Genomic DNA, 15850 nt, shown 5'->3' on the forward strand with positions numbered 1-15850 from the left:
AAGGCTTTGCACTTTCTCCAGGCATTTTAATCAGGTGCTCAACGACGCCCTGTCGTCATGTAATTTGCCTGATGATTGTACATTAATACAATATGTTGATGATCTTCTCATTGCAGCCCCGTCAGCAGTGGATTGTACAGCGGCGTCGTTCGTTGTGTTGAATAGGTTGGCGGAGTGCGGCTTTAAAGTAAGTAAAGACAAGCTGCAGTTAGTTTGCCCTGAAGTGACCTTTTTGGGCCGGGTAATCACACACAAATCAGTGGGTTTGATGAACACACACAGAGACCAAATTCTGACACACCCAAAACCGCGAACTGTGAGAGAAATGCTTTCTTTTCTTGGTTTAACAGGTTACAGCAGGCAGTTCATTCCGGATTATGCAGGCAAAACTGCCCCTTTAAGGGGCCTAATGAAGCAAGTTGGCGTTCGAAACCTTAAGGCTGAGCTGCCTTGGACGCCTGAAGCTGAAGCCGCATTTATTAGGGTAAAACAGGATTTGTCAAGGGCCTCAGATTTAGCCACACCCAATTATGATGAGCCATTCTAATTGGTTGTTTCTGAAACACACTCAATTGTAAATGGAGTGTTGTTTCAGAAAAAAGGGGGGGGGGGGGTAGAGAGGTGCTCATGTATGTTAGTGTAAAACTACATCCAACAGAAGCAAAGCATCCTACATGCACACAACATGCAGCAGGGGTCGCTAGAATTATCCAAAAAACAGCACATGTAGTGAGAGAACACCCACTAAAAATACTTACTACACATAGCATAGTGGCATACGTGAATTCACAAGCATTTTGTATGTCACCACGGGCACAACAGAGACTGAGCAAAGTCTTAGAGGCCCCAAAATTTGACATTCACACATGAAGGAATTAACATGGCAGATTTAATGGGAGTAGGGGAACCACATGACTGCGCCAAAAGAGCACAGATTGAGGAAAAGATTAGAGAGGACCTGAAGGCCGAACCCATACCGGGAGCTGAGGACTGGTTCACCGATGGATGTTGCCACCGAGACGAAGGAGGACTGAAAGCAGGGTACGCGGTGGTTTGCAGAGTAGAAGGAGATTATCAGGTCAGAGAGTCAGGAAGGATTGAGGGAAAGCAGTCGGCCCAGAGAGCTGAAGTGATAGCCCTTGCTCGAGCTTTGAGATTAGCCAAGAATAGGAGAGTGAACATCTACACCGACTCGGCATATGCATTTGGAGCAGCGCATGTGGAGCTGCCTCAGTGGAAAAGAGCAGGATTCAGAACAGCAACCAATGCACCTATTTCCCACAAACATGAAATGGAGGAACTGGAAAAGGCCTTGGCTGACCCAGAGGAGGTGAGTATTATAAAATGCAAAGCTCACTCCCAAGGAACCAGCATGGTGGAAAAAGGTTCATCAGAAGTATATAACCAGCTTTGCATTAAACATAAATTGACCTTACATTATCCTTTGCATTACAGTGATTGTTATAACTTTAGTTTGATCTTTTCCTTACAGGTACCAGAATAATAACATGATTTTCCATTGCAGATGTAACCATGATCATTCCATACACATTGCAGTTCGTTGCTTATTCTAGAGTTGTGCTCAAGTTAATTAAAGGTTAAAAGCTACAGCCAGCGCGAGTCTGGCTGATCTATGGAGGGCAAAGGCTTTGAGCTTGGAAGGCCGCACGCGCTTACACAGCACTTATAAGATGTTATTCTTGGTGATTTTGTGCTTAGTCATGTTTTAATATGTTTTAAGTAGAAATAGCTGATCCAGCAATATTCAGTTAATATTATATACTTGATTTAGAGCAATACACACTGATGGTCTTAATAAATGAGAGAGTCCTTGTAGCTGCCATGTTGTGTCTTAGCAGGGTACAGACGGTTCCAGGAGACGGGGGCAGTCAGCGTCTGCCCTCGGGAAGGAGACAATGTTATTCTTTGTGTTAAATAAAATTGTCAACATTGATTGTATTACACCTGTCACTACGCATGAAGGGGCGTTCTAATACCCTGATTTCATGAAACTATGGTGATGTGTTTTTTGAGACGAGATCTGAGACTGTCTGCATACAGTGTCCATCTCCCACGTGTGTGATCATTAAATCATCGTTTGACTCAACCCGGCCGGACCAGTATTATTATTGTGGGTTTTTGCTCTGGTGTCCATCCCCAATATTTTGAACCTTAACAAGAGTTTGAATGAAAACAACGGAATTAGAATGTACAGAACAGAATTTGAATGAAAACAACAGAATTAGAATGTACAGAACAGAGTTTGAATGAAAACAATGGAATTAGAATGTACAGAACAGAGTTTGAATGTAAACAACGGAATTAGAATGTACAGAACAGAGTTTGAATGAAAACAAGGGAATTAGAATGTACAGAACAGACTTTGAATGAAAACAACGGAATTAGAATGTACAGAACAGACTTTGAATGAAAACAACAGAATTAGAATGTACAGAACAGAGTTTGAATGAAAAAAAAAACAGAATTAGAATATACAGAACAGAGTTTGAATGAAAACAACGGAATTAGAATGAACAGAACTGAATTTGAATGAAAACAACGGAATTAGAATGTACAGAACAGAGTTTTTAATGAAAATAATGGAATTAGAATGTACAGAACAGAGTTTGAATGAAAACAACGGAATTAGAATGTACAGAACAGAGTTTGAATGATATCAAAGGAATTAGAATGTACAGAACAGAGTTTGAATGAAAACAAGGGAATTAGAATATACAGAACAGAGTTTGAATGAAAATAACGGAATTAGAATGTACAGAACAGACTTTGAATGAAAACAACGGAATTAGAATGTACAGAACAGACTTTGAATGAAAACAACTGATTAGAATATACAGAAAAGAGTTTGTGTCAGGTTTCAGTTAACGGACTCAGGCGCAGACCGGGACTCCTTACAGGATTTACAGATTTTATTTACACAACGACACCAGGTGATGCTATTTACAAAGTGCTGGAGGGAGGGGAGGGGGGTCCAGGGTTCCGGGGTATGTGAGGGAAAAGACGGGAATCTGACGTCCTCCAAAGGCTCTCTCTCTTCACTCCCCACACTGGGGAAACACCATCCACTCACTCGTCCACGGGATGACAGGCAGGCAGGGAAAGGTCCGGGATAGATCTGTACACAGAGATTATAGTTAGAGGCGAACAGACGGAACGAACTCACAGATCCTTATTTACAATCTACTGAGCGACTGACGCTGATAACTCAACGATCCAGCGACGAGTGACACAGTGCTGCTGTCTTAAATCGGCCTTGTGATTATCCCGATCGGCAGCAGGTGCGTGGGCCAGGGGCGGGAGCCCATAATGAGCATCGCCCCGGCAGGAGAGAGAGAGAGAGAGAAAACATGTTGCCTAATACAGAATCAGCTGGTGAGGCACAGGGACCATGACAGTTTGAATGAAAACAACGGAATTAGAATGTAGAGAACAGAATTTGAAAGAAAACAATGGAATTTGAATCAAAACAACAGAATTGAAATGTACAGAACAGAGTTTGAATGAAAACAACGGAATTAGAATGTACAGAACAGAGTTTGAATGAAAACAACGGAATTAGAATGTACAGAACAGAGTTTGAATGTAAACAACAGAATTTGAATGTACAGAATAGAGTTTGAATGAAAACAACGGAATTAGAATGTACAGAACAGAGTTTGAATGAAAACAACGGAATTAGAATGTACAGAACAGACTTTGAATGAAAACAACAGAATTAGAATATACAGAACAGAGTTTGAATGAAAAACGGAAGTAGAATGTACAAAACAGAGTTTGAATGAAAAACAACGGAATTAGAATGTGTTAATAGTCCATTGTTTTCATTCTAATTCTGTTGTTTTCATTCAAATACCATTGTTTTGATTCAAATTCAGTTCAATGGAAAAACAATGGAATTTGAATGAAAACAACAGAATTAGAATGAACAGAACTGAATTTGAATCAAAACAATGGAATTTGAATGAAAACAACGGAATTAGAATGTACAGAACAGAGTTTGAATGAAAACAACGGAATTAGAATGTACAGAATGTCACGGTCCGCTGTGACAGACCGTGTGGAGAGTGCGTGGAGGACTCAGGTGCGGACACGAGTGACACGGGAGTAAACTTTAAACAAAAGCGAGCCTTTTATTGTGGCTGGTAACGCAAGAGAAACAAACAAGAATAAGGGCAGCTCAAAAGCAATAACTAAACAGAAACCTAAACTGGGAATGAACTAAGGTAAGGCTATGAATACAACAGACCGGGCATGGAAACATGGAGGGTGGGAACACAGACGACGCGACACAGACTGTATGAAACACAGAGACTAAATACACATGAGGGATGATCAGGGGAAGTGGATGCACACGGGGAACACAGGTGACACTGATAATCATAACAAGACACGGCAGGAGTGAACGTAACACTGATGGGAGATGGGCAAAGTAAAACAGGAAGTACACAGAGGTTCAAACAGGAGGAGAGAGAGAGCACGGGGAGAACGCAGACATAACGGGCTGGGGAAAAACATAGAATAAAACACAAAGAGAGACGAGGGCTCATAAATACACAGAGGGGCACACAGGACCATGACATCACCCCCCCCTAAAGGGCTGGCTCCCGACAGCCCAAACCCGAGAAACAAAACAAAAACAGAAAACAACCCACCCAGGGCGGGAGGCAGGGGACCAGGACGGAGGATAAAGACTCTGAGGCTGGGCCAGACGAAGCACAGGCTGGAGCTGCAGCAGACGAAGCACAGGCTGGAGCTGCAGCAGACGAAGCACAGGCTGGAGCTGGACCAGGAGGAGCAGAAGCAGAAGGTGGCTGGATGGGCGGCTCGGGCCCCCCAGCAGACGTGGCATGGTGCTGGACGGGCGGCTCGGGCCCTCCAGCGGTGGCATGAGGCCGGATGGGCTCCTCGGGCCCTTCAGCGGAGACAGGGGGCTGAACGGGCCCCTCGGACCCTCCAGCGGACGTGGCGTGAGGCTGAACGGGCTCCTCGGGCCCTCCAGCTGACGTGGCGTGAGGCTGAACGGGCTCCTCGGGCCCTCCAGCTGACGTGGCGTGAGGCTGAACGGGCTCCTCGGGCCCTCCAGCGGACGAGGCATGAGGCCATTGCGGCGGTGATGAGACCCTGGGGCCTATAATGGAAGCATCAGTTGGTGCAGGCGCCTGCAGAGCGTCAACCGCTCCCACCCGAGTGCCTAGGCTGGGTGCGGAGCTCAGCTGTGCACTGACTGGCATAAGCTTGGGAACCAACCTGGGTGTAGGAACAAACCGGACGGCAGCCATTCCCACCTGAGGTGCAGATGCAGGTGCAGGATATGGCTGACCTACGGCTGCCCTGACCCCAGTGGTGAGAACTAGCTCAGGTGCTGGCTGGGTGACCCCTGCCTCTACCTGGAGATCAGACGCAGGTGAGAGGTCAGGCAACGCCACAGCCACCCTGGGAGTGAGCCCAAAGTTCCAGATATTGACTTTGTCAGGTGCAAGCAGAGGAGCAACAATAGACAAAGACCTTAAAGTCTCTAAGCCCTTAACATAGTCCAAATTGTCCTTAGTTGCCCTTCTTGGGGAGCTAAACACATCTTCTGTCTTGGAGCATGATTCAAACAACATTTCAGACCTGAAATAAGTTGGCTCAGTGACACAAGTGATAGTTATACTGTCCCAGGAAGCATGATTCTTAAGGCCAAGACATGATTCATGAACCCACATAAAACAACCAGGACTATGTGCAGATGATTTTAACATAATAATTTGGCAGTCACATAGGAAATAACTACGCTTATTGGAGTCTAAGCCCCCCGTAGGCGAGACTGAGTTAAGGGGGGGTTCAGCCACACACACTAATCGGCTGTGGAAGGCTAGTGAGTGGAATGCACATGGACCTGGCTTTGCACAGAAAACATAGTGGACTGGCTCTGAGCCATCCGGCTGAATTGTCTTTAGATCGGCCAGTTCATTAACTGCTGTCAAAAGGTCCTGGCCCAGGGGTGCAGTTAAAGGGCTAGCTGGGTTGTAATGGCTAGCATGGCGCTCCCCCCCGACAGCCTTTGAAACATGAAATTCAGCCTTGTCATTGGATAATGCGGGAGCATAACTTAAACAGTCCTTCAGTGTTGTATTAACGGAAATTGCAATGTCATTCACAGACATAGGGAAACCTGGCAGACCCATAATAATTGTCCCGGCCCGATGGACTGGTGTAGAAAAGCAGTCGCTGATGTCGGGCTCCAAAGCACTCACTCTGGTCAAACCATCAGCAGAGTGAGGAACATGGGGACCGATCAGCACAGGATCATAACAGACATTTTCATGATCAACACTGGACATTTCTTCTTTCGCTGGTCTAGTTATATAAACAGAACATTTGTTATTTGACTCGGGAACAAAGTAAACTGACTCGGAAATGGGGGTGCTAGCCAAGGGCAATACAGTCTTACTACTGGTCAGATCAGAAGCTTTCTCACTTGATTTGCGGTTAACAGACAGCAGGGGCTGAGACACGGTCTTAAATAAGGCCCCAAATGCCCTAGCGGTCTTAAAAGAAGCCCTCTCAGTGGAAGATGGAGGTTCTGGGTGTGCAGAATCATTAGTACATCCTTTTTCGCTAATGTCCCCCTCATCCTGCTCATACGTAATACCAGGGTTTAACAGTACATCACTTGGTTTAATTCTCAGGACTGAAGAGTCTATGGTCGGTTTGGCAGTGTCGGTTTCACAGTTCGGTGATGGCAGTGTGTCTTCCCCAAGAATAGCGTGCCCAACACCAGAAAGTTTAGCTTTGTTGTCAAAACACAACGTGGGCACAGGATTAACACCTTCAACATTAGCAGTCAGAGGCATGGAAAAGGCAGCTTCTTCACTGGCCCCCGAGAAAACAGACCGTGATGAGGTGCATGGGGGGGTGACAGAGTTAACAGTACAGGTAAATTGTGTCTCCATCTCCGAGACCTTAATTGTCTTTCCAAGGCCCTCGTCCTCACTACATCCAGGGCGTTTCAGTGGCAACAGAACGTTATCACTAACCTCTGAGTGCCGTGTAGAGCGACGCCGACGCCGCTTCCTCCTCGGAGCGGCCGCGAGCGCGGCAGCGTTAACTGTTGGGATCGAGTCTTCCTCCTCTGCCCACATCTCTGAGCCAAGGCTTCCAACGGAGCTCCTCCTCCCGATAAGCCCGCAACACCTGCTGACGCTCATCGTCACCAAAATCTATGGCCTCCATCGCCTCCGTGTGCTGGTCAGTGCAGCTTGACTGTGGCGGAAACGAGGAAGCCGATCCACGGTGAGGCGATGGCTGAGTGGAAGTGGACCTCAGCGTTCCACCTCTCACAGCCTCTGGCTCATGAGGCAGCGGCGATGACACCCGTCCACGGGACGGAGGTGTGGGTGCTGAGGCGGCATTCAGGACCCTCTGGGCCAGCGCACGGGCACGAAGCTCCTCCTTAAGGGGGCCCAGGGAGTCAAACGCCTCGACGAGGTGGGGGAGCTGTCGCAACCGTGGCTCCCGCAACAAAACGGCGTCCACGGCCGCCAATCCCGTGGAAACCACACTTGGATCCGCGCATCCGATGATGCGATCCATAATGCGGCAGAGCCGGTTCAGCTCCTCCCCTACCTCCTCTGAAATGTCCGCTGAGTCCGACATGGTCGCGTCGTACTGTCACGGTCCGCTGTGACAGACCGTGTGGAGAGTGCGTGGAGGACTCAGGTGCGGACACGAGTGACACGGGAGTAAACTTTAAACAAAAGCGAGCCTTTTATTGTGGCTGGTAACGCAAGAGAAACAAACAAGAATAAGGGCAGCTCAAAAGCAATAACTAAACAGAAACCTAAACTGGGAATGAACTAAGGTAAGGCTATGAATACAACAGACCGGGCATGGAAACATGGAGGGTGGGAACACAGACGACGCGACACAGACTGTATGAAACACAGAGACTAAATACACATGAGGGATGATCAGGGGAAGTGGATGCACACGGGGAACACAGGTGACACTGATAATCATAACAAGACACGGCAGGAGTGAACGTAACACTGATGGGAGATGGGCAAAGTAAAACAGGAAGTACACAGAGGTTCAAACAGGAGGAGAGAGAGAGCACGGGGAGAACGCAGACATAACGGGCTGGGGAAAAACATAGAATAAAACACAAAGAGAGACGAGGGCTCATAAATACACAGAGGGGCACACAGGGGGTAAGAGTCACGAAGGGAAAACACATAAGGAACAACGTAACAGATCAACCCAGGAAGCATGGCCTAAATAAAGAACAAAATACAAAAATACATGAAAACTAAGAATACTGTGCCCACATGGCCCAGGACCATGACACAGAACAGACCTTGAATCAAAACAACGGAATTAGAATATACAGAACAGAGTTTGAATGAAAAACGGAAGTAGAATGTACAAAACAGAGTTTGAATAAAAACAATGGAATTTGAATCAAAACAACAGAATAGAAATGTACAGAACAGAGTTTGAATGAAAAAAACGGAATTAGAATGTACAGAACAGAGTTTGAATGAAAACAACGGAATTAGAATGTACAGAACAGAGTTTGAATGAAAACAATGGAATTAGAATAAAAAAAACTGAATTGAAATGTACAGAACAGAGTTTGAATGACAACAACGGAATTAGAATGTATTAATAGTCCATTGTTTTCATTCTAATTCTGTTGTTTTCATTCAAATACCATTGTTTTGATTCAAATTCAGTTCAATGGAAAAACAATGGAATTTGAATCAAAACAACAGAATTAGAATGAACAGAACAGAATTTGAATGAAAACAACGGAATTAAAATGTACAGAACAGAGTTTGAATGAAAACAACGGAATTAGAATGTAGAGAACAGAATTTGAAAGAAAACAATGGAATTTGAATCAAAACAACAGAATTGAAATGTACAGAACAGAGTTTGAATGAAAAAAACGGAATTAGAATGTACAGAACAGAGTTTGAATGAAAACAACGGAATTAGAAGGTACAGAACAGAGTTTGAATGAAAACAACGGAATTAGAATGTACAGAACAGACTTTGAATGAAAACAACAGAATTAGAATATACAGAACAGAGTTTGAATGAAAAACGGAAGTAGAATGTACAAAACAGAGTTTGAATAAAAACAATGGAATTTGAATCAAAACAACAGAATAGAAATGTACAGAACAGAGTTTGAATGAAAAAAACGGAATTAGAATGTACAGAACAGAGTTTGAATGAAAACAACGGAATTAGAATGTACAGAATAGAGTTTGAATGAAAACAACGGAATTAGAATGTACAGAACAGAGTTTGAATGACAACAACGGAATTAGAATGTGTTAATAGTCCATTGTTTTCATTCTAATTCTGTTGTTTTCATTCAAATACCATTGTTTTGATTCAAATTCAGTTCAATGGAAAAACAATGGAATTTGAATCAAAACAACAGAATTAGAATGAACAGAACTGAATTTGAATCAAAACAATGGAATTTGAATGAAAACAACGGAATTAGAATGTACAGAACAGAATTTGAATGAAAACAACAGAATTAGAATGTACAGAACAGAGTTTGAATGAAAACAACGGAATTAGAATGTACAGAACAGACTTTGAATGAAAACAACGGAATTAAAATGTACAGAACAGAGTTTGAATGAAAACAACGGAATTAGAATGTAGAGAACAGAATTTGAAAGAAAACAATGGAATTTGAATCAAAACAACAGAATTGAAATGTACAGAACAGAGTTTGAATGAAAAAAACGGAATTAGAATGTACAGAACAGAGTTTGAATGAAAACAACGGAATTAGAAGGTACAGAACAGAGTTTGAATGAAAACAACGGAATTAGAATGTACAGAACAGACTTTGAATGAAAACAACAGAATTAGAATATACAGAACAGAGTTTGAATGAAAAACGGAAGTAGAATGTACAAAACAGAGTTTGAATAAAAACAATGGAATTTGAATCAAAACAACAGAATAGAAATGTACAGAACAGAGTTTGAATGAAAAAAACGGAATTAGAATGTACAGAACAGAGTTTGAATGAAAACAACGGAATTAGAATGTACAGAATAGAGTTTGAATGAAAACAACGGAATTAGAATGTACAGAACAGAGTTTGAATGACAACAACGGAATTAGAATGTGTTAATGGTCCGTGTACTTTTCGGTATTTGAAGTTTCGTTTCAGAAAGTATAATTTAAAAAAGAAAATGAGACACTTATTTAATTCTCAACTTAAAAAGCTAAAATGAAAAACGTAAAACAATTGTTTTTTTCATTTTGTCCTTTCGCACATCAGAAACGAAAAACCCAAGAAAAAAGAACGAGAAAGGGCCCTTTATTTATTTTGTCTGAACCGGAAGTTTTAGTAGGTCAACAACCTGTACAAGTGATGCGCAAACTTATGGCAAACACTGTAGTGTGGACATCATGACGTTGGAAAAATACTCAGACGTGATCATGGAGATGGCAAAACAAGGCCTGTCATCGGAAATTATATCAGAGCGTCTGTCATATGAACACGGGGAAGTGAGAGGATTTTCTGCGAGAAATGTTAGAAAGTTTTGTGCTGAGCAAATCACTAGCTGTCGACTCTCGGACACACGGTTGGAGCTTGAGGTGACACAAGCTATAAATGAGGTAAGGTACTTTCTTCCTTCACCTTATGACTGTGTATGGTTGTCTTAACTGGGTTGTAAGGGGGTTAGTCTAGACTGTGTGCGCGCCCGCGCGTTTTAGCGTCTTGCGGGTGGTGGGTAACGTTAGTTATTTTAAAGATGTCTCTCACTGGTATTTGTACAGTTAATTAGCACAATACTTTAGCTTTACACATTTGCTTTCAGAATAAGCTACTTTACATTTGTTGTTCTAGTAGTAGCATGATCTTTTATTTTAAACAGGTGGGCCCAACATATGGCCGCAAAATGATGAAGGGCTATCTGTCCACAAAAGGGGTACATGCTGCAGAGGGACGAATTGGGTCAATTTTAAGAGAGGTGCATCAACCTTATCATGAAGCAAGACGCCAGGTAGCCTATGTTATTTAATCTTCCACTAGAACTGTATTCCAATGTTCTTTGTCATATTTGTGATATACATCATGTAATGGTAGGGCCTAATTCTGTTTAACAGATGTACGCCCTGCTTTAACAGTTACTTGACTCTTCCTCAAACGTATGATCAAATCTGCCTTTATCCAGTCAGCTGTCATTTATTTTTGTGATTTTTTTGTAAGGGAGCTCGGAATCTTAATCCCACACCGTACCATGCTGAATGCATGGGGCACAAGGTTCACCTGGACCAAAACGAGAAACTTGTAATGTTTGGAGTCACCCATGTTTTAGCTGTAGATGGATTCAGTAAAAAGATTGTGAGTCATTCCACAATGCCAATCAAAAACAACTTGAGCATCTATGAATATGTTTTCAGGTAATACAACCTCTCAAACCATTTATTTCATCTTAAGTGTTTTGATGGACATGTTAGTCATATTGGACATGAGCTGCACCCAAATTTACAATATTTGAATTTAAATTAGACATGCAACAGATGGGTCTGGTTATGTTCCTGAATATAATATATTAAGAACTTACCAAACATTTTGATCAACATTTTCTATTAATGTAAAAATAAATAAAATGGAATTGCACATGAATCATTTAACTACTTTATTGCAATTAATCAGTGTTCATTTATGAATGGAACAAGGTTCTTGGATTTCCACATATCTTTCAATTGTTCTGACATACATCTAAAGTCTGAGCATGACAGTGACATTGCAAAGAAACTTAAGAAATATATGTTGTCCTACTACAACTAAAATATTACCCAAAAAAAACATGAATGAATACATTCAAAATAATAACACCTTTGCTGGTCTTAAAGCAAAATAGTTAATAAATGTTCTTTATTTTTCCTGTACCAGACCTGCAGTGATCACCTATGGTATGTGGGACCAGGTGCGAGTAGACCATGGAAAGGAATTTTATTTAACACTGTTCATGCAAGAGATGCTGTCACATCATCGCTTCAATCAGGAGAGACTGCCTTATTTACAGACCTCATCCACAAGAGTAAGATTTAAGTACCATTAACATCAGCTGAAATTCTTATACTATTACGTGTACTACTACGTACATTTAAGACATGTTTCTTTTAACTCTTTTAGAACCACACAGTTGAAAGGATTTGGCCTGAAATCAACAACCGTGTCAACTACCCACTAAAAACTGCCCTACTCCAGCTGATGGACCAGGAGGAGATAGATATGGAGGATAACCTTGTGCGATACTGTGTGTCCAATCTAACCTGTCAGCTGTGTAACATTGGTCTTGCAAGTGTGGTAGAATCATGGAATGCTCATAGAATCCCAGGTAAAAAAAAAAAAAAAAAAAAGTCAGATTGCTTACAACCCTGATAATGAACATTTAAACACCTCCTCTATTTTTTACAGGAAAAGGCATACCAAATCACTTTGCAGAACATGGGTGTAAAAGAAGAATTTCTCCAGAGCTCTTGCCAAATGCACTTGAAGCAGCAGACCTTTACAGGCAGCACTTGGGATCTGCACTCAAAGAATATTCGACTTTTGGAGTTGATCCCTTCACAACCGAACAGGACAAACTTAGAACAGAGAGTCATTTTGCAGAAAAATATCCTGATATTTCACATTTGTTTTTTAGAGCCGTAAATGGTGACTTTATGCCATACAAAGAAGCTCTGCTCTGTCTCATAAACATAACTCAGAGAAATGTATGAACCACTGCATCTGTAAACTGTACAGAACAGACAAAAAAAAAAATCAACTGACTGTAAACATTTGTGTGTACACACTACATTACTCCTCTGCAAAAAAAGATTTCAATACAGAAAATGCAGCTGTTAGACCAGTAATTTGTAGAACTCCGTTGTTACTCTCCCTGCATTTTGCACAGTGCTGTGATGTCTCTTGCCACTGTTCCACACATGTCTTGCAGCCAATAATGCTTCTGCAGCACAGTGAGAACACTGGATCCTCAATGATGTCTGCAAAAGTAAATCAGATAAGTGAGACTGTTATCCATTTATGTTGAATTTAGTTCAAACTATAGGTTCAAAGTCAGTCTTGACATAAATTTACAGACAGCATGCAGAATATTTTTGGTTATTCTGTAATTCCTCTTGTTCACGCTGTTCTGAGAAAGTCCCTGTCTATATTTTTGTCTATAATTGATGAGGGGCAAAATCAGTACATTTTCTCAATTAGCAAGCAAGAAAAATGAAAAAGTTACAGGTACTTGATTCAATATATGCAACTACAGTCCCATTTTAAATGTGAACTTTTTAGTTTTACATTACTGTGAACAGTGTACCGTCACCCATACTGACATTGTAATCAATTTGAAAAGCTATACTTTCATAGTCAAGATTGCAAGGAGAACCCAAATTAAATGTGCATGTAAACTTTTGAATGTTATGTTACAGTAGACCTGCATCTTGATTGTCTGTGCCTAAGTATTTAAATGGACACTGCTGAATAAAGAGCCTATGTTTGGTAAAAAAATGTTTGTCCAAAGTAATGATTGAATGTGGTTTGACATTGTTTTAATTGTAATTAAAATGTTAGTGTAGATGTAATGTATTTACTAAGCAACATTTGAACATACTCATACAAACCACGCAGCTAAATCCCTCCTTGAGTGTCTGCAGCTTGGGGGTTGTGACTTTCTGGGCAACTGCAAGATCAGTGAGCTCTTTGATTGCTGCTGTGACAGCTGGCAGACTTTGAGATGCCAACACCAACTCTTCTATTTTGTCACTCACTTCTCCCAAACTGGCACTGTCATCATCTTTACGGCTGCTACAAATAAAAATGGATAATCAGATGTCAAAGCTACTTACTGGCTTAAAGAAACATCACATCACTTACTGATAGATGATGATTTATGTAGTGATGTCTTACTGCTATTATAGGATTTAAATCAAATTAATTCTTCTATATTGATGTTCATCCTATAGTATATACATATTTATTCACATACCTCAGTTTCTTCCTCTTTGTTCCCTGGAGGCAATTAAAGTCTTGTTCAGGCACAGCAAGAATTTTTCGTGCATTTTGTCTCCAGTACTGTGACCCTACAGATGAAAAACAAAACCAAAGAAACCTGTTTAGAAGCCAATACCATATTACCCAATAAATATTACAAAGAGTCTGGTAAGACATGTCTCTCCATAAGATATGGGCTTTAGCTGTAATATTATGGCTCACCTGTTGTGCCCTCCGACTCCAGAATTGCATTGCCCTGTGCATCTGTCAAAATTATTGGGTTGTAATTACCAATGGCATCTTGCACTTTTCCTACTATCCCTTGAAGCGTAGCCTCAGACTCCAGGAATCGTACAACCACCATTCTATTGGGAATCAACCTCCCACCAACTACATCTGCAAAGTACACTGATCTGTAAAACAAAACATAATAATTTTACATATCTTGTAAAAGACAGCAGGCCACAAATCCATTCAGTGATTGCTATAGGCAAATTGTACTAAAACAGCTTTGCTATTCTTAACAATTCAACTATCCATGCACCTTATGTTTCTTTTTATTTTGCCTGTTCTGTAATTTAATATTCAAGAACACAGACTCATCCTACCTCTGAAATGTTTTGGAGGACATAGGGGAACTTGAAGTAGCCTGCTGTGAACGTGAAGGTGCAGACGCTGCCACAGCTGGTGCTCGCATAAATGCAAAACGCTGCCCGCTGGAACCTGCTGTTGGAATTGACTCCATGTCTTCTCCGTGGACTTCATAGTGACCTCTGGGTGTAAGGTCTAATGCGCTGAAAACACCAGAGACCGCACCGGGGAACATAGCCACGTTTGAATCATCCGTGATGTACAGAGTATGCGCGGATACCTGTTTAAGAAAAGTTTCCGTAAATCACGTTGCTCTGCTAACGTGTTACTCCTGTGCACACGGTTAATAGGCTCTAAAGGCTTACTTATTAGCTAGTAGCCGGTAAAAGTCAATGAATAACTATTTACACATTAGCACATGTGCACAATTCACATATTAGCACAATGAAGACGGCTAGACATAGTATTAGTAAAAGTAGGCCTACATGAAATCACCAAATGTTAACGTTAGCCGTTCCGCAGTAAGGAAGAACAATAACGTTCATAAAAAAACTGCTGAAAGCAAAGTTTGCGAAGTTTACATATCTACCTGAAAGATGCGACCCAGTTTTTCTGCAGTCATGTCTTCGTCCCGGAGTGTCACTCTCTTAGTTTTCCTAAAAACAACGTAATGGTCCATCCTCTGTTTATTCCAGTGTAACTTTAAGGCCGTCGATCTCTTGTGTGGGGGACGGTGTGCGCGCGCCATAAAAAAACGCGCAGAAGAAGTACTTCCCGTTTCAGACATTGAAAATGCGTCTATTTTTTTGTTTTTGCGCTAGTATACTTTCATTATTTGAATCACGAAGAAATCCAAAAAAGCACGTCTAATTTTAAGTGTATGACGGCTATTTGTTACCACCGAATGAAAAAACAAGTTATTTTCGCCCATTTTATTCTTTATCAAAAATTTAAAAAATGAAAATTCTTTTAAATATCGTTTTTTCGTTTTGGTTTCTGAAACAAAACTTCAAATACCGAAAAGTACACGGACCGTTAATAGTCCATTGTTTTCATTCTAATTCTGTTGTTTTCATTCAAATACCATTGTTTTGATTCAAATTCAGTTCAATGGAAAAACAATGGAATTTGAATCAAAACAACAGAATTAGAATGAACAGAACTGAATTTGAATCAAAACAATGGAATTTGAATGAAAACAACGGAATTAGA

General features: G+C 41.5%; 3 protein-coding genes across 3 annotated transcripts; 2 read left to right on the top strand and 1 right to left on the bottom strand.

Moving 5' to 3' along the window:
- Positions 1-880: 880 nt before the first annotated feature.
- LOC146620608 (ribonuclease H1-like) lies at positions 881-1504 on the top strand. The gene is made up of 2 exons (XM_085367681.1): positions 881-1330; positions 1493-1504. Exons 1-2 carry the CDS (start codon positions 881-883, stop codon positions 1502-1504), a joined length of 462 nt encoding a protein of 153 aa, XP_085223807.1.
- Positions 1505-10452: 8948 nt separating this feature from the next.
- On the top strand, positions 10453-12780 carry LOC146620609 (uncharacterized). The gene is made up of 6 exons (XM_085367744.1): positions 10453-10662; positions 10923-11051; positions 11258-11451; positions 11948-12095; positions 12191-12395; positions 12476-12780. Exons 1-6 carry the CDS (start codon positions 10453-10455, stop codon positions 12778-12780), a joined length of 1191 nt encoding a protein of 396 aa, XP_085223870.1.
- Positions 12781-12852: 72 nt separating this feature from the next.
- Positions 12853-15425, bottom strand: LOC146620610 (uncharacterized). Its single transcript, XM_085367745.1, has 6 exons — positions 15228-15425; positions 14656-14918; positions 14270-14460; positions 14043-14136; positions 13668-13861; positions 12853-13047 (listed from the first exon to the last, which is right to left on the bottom strand). Exons 1-6 carry the CDS (start codon positions 15423-15425, stop codon positions 12860-12862), a joined length of 1128 nt encoding a protein of 375 aa, XP_085223871.1. The 3' UTR covers positions 12853-12859.
- Between the last annotated feature and the right edge of the window lie 425 nt (positions 15426-15850).

Source organism: Diplotaxodon limnothrissa, linkage group LG12 (assembly GCF_057381915.1).
Source record: "Diplotaxodon limnothrissa isolate DT_005_m linkage group LG12, D_limnothrissa_male_GT1.1, whole genome shotgun sequence".
NCBI lineage: Eukaryota > Metazoa > Chordata > Actinopteri > Cichliformes > Cichlidae > Diplotaxodon > Diplotaxodon limnothrissa.

Coding starts and splice junctions, on each gene's coding strand:
- LOC146620610 (XM_085367745.1), bottom strand. CDS start 15,425: ATGTCTGAAACGGGAAGTACTTCTTCTGCGCGTTTTTTTATGGCGCGC. Junction 14,137..14,269: donor GGAGTCGGAGGGCACAACAG/GTGAGCCATAAT, acceptor TTTCATCTGTAG/GGTCACAGTACTGGAGACAA. Junction 13,048..13,667: donor TAGCTGCGTGGTTTGTATGA/GTATGTTCAAAT, acceptor TTACTTTTGCAG/ACATCATTGAGGATCCAGTG.
- LOC146620608 (XM_085367681.1), top strand. CDS start 881: ATGGCAGATTTAATGGGAGTAGGGGAACCACATGACTGCGCCAAAAGA.
- LOC146620609 (XM_085367744.1), top strand. CDS start 10,453: ATGACGTTGGAAAAATACTCAGACGTGATCATGGAGATGGCAAAACAA. Junction 10,663..10,922: donor TGACACAAGCTATAAATGAG/GTAAGGTACTTT, acceptor TATTTTAAACAG/GTGGGCCCAACATATGGCCG. Junction 12,096..12,190: donor TACAGACCTCATCCACAAGA/GTAAGATTTAAG, acceptor TAACTCTTTTAG/AACCACACAGTTGAAAGGAT.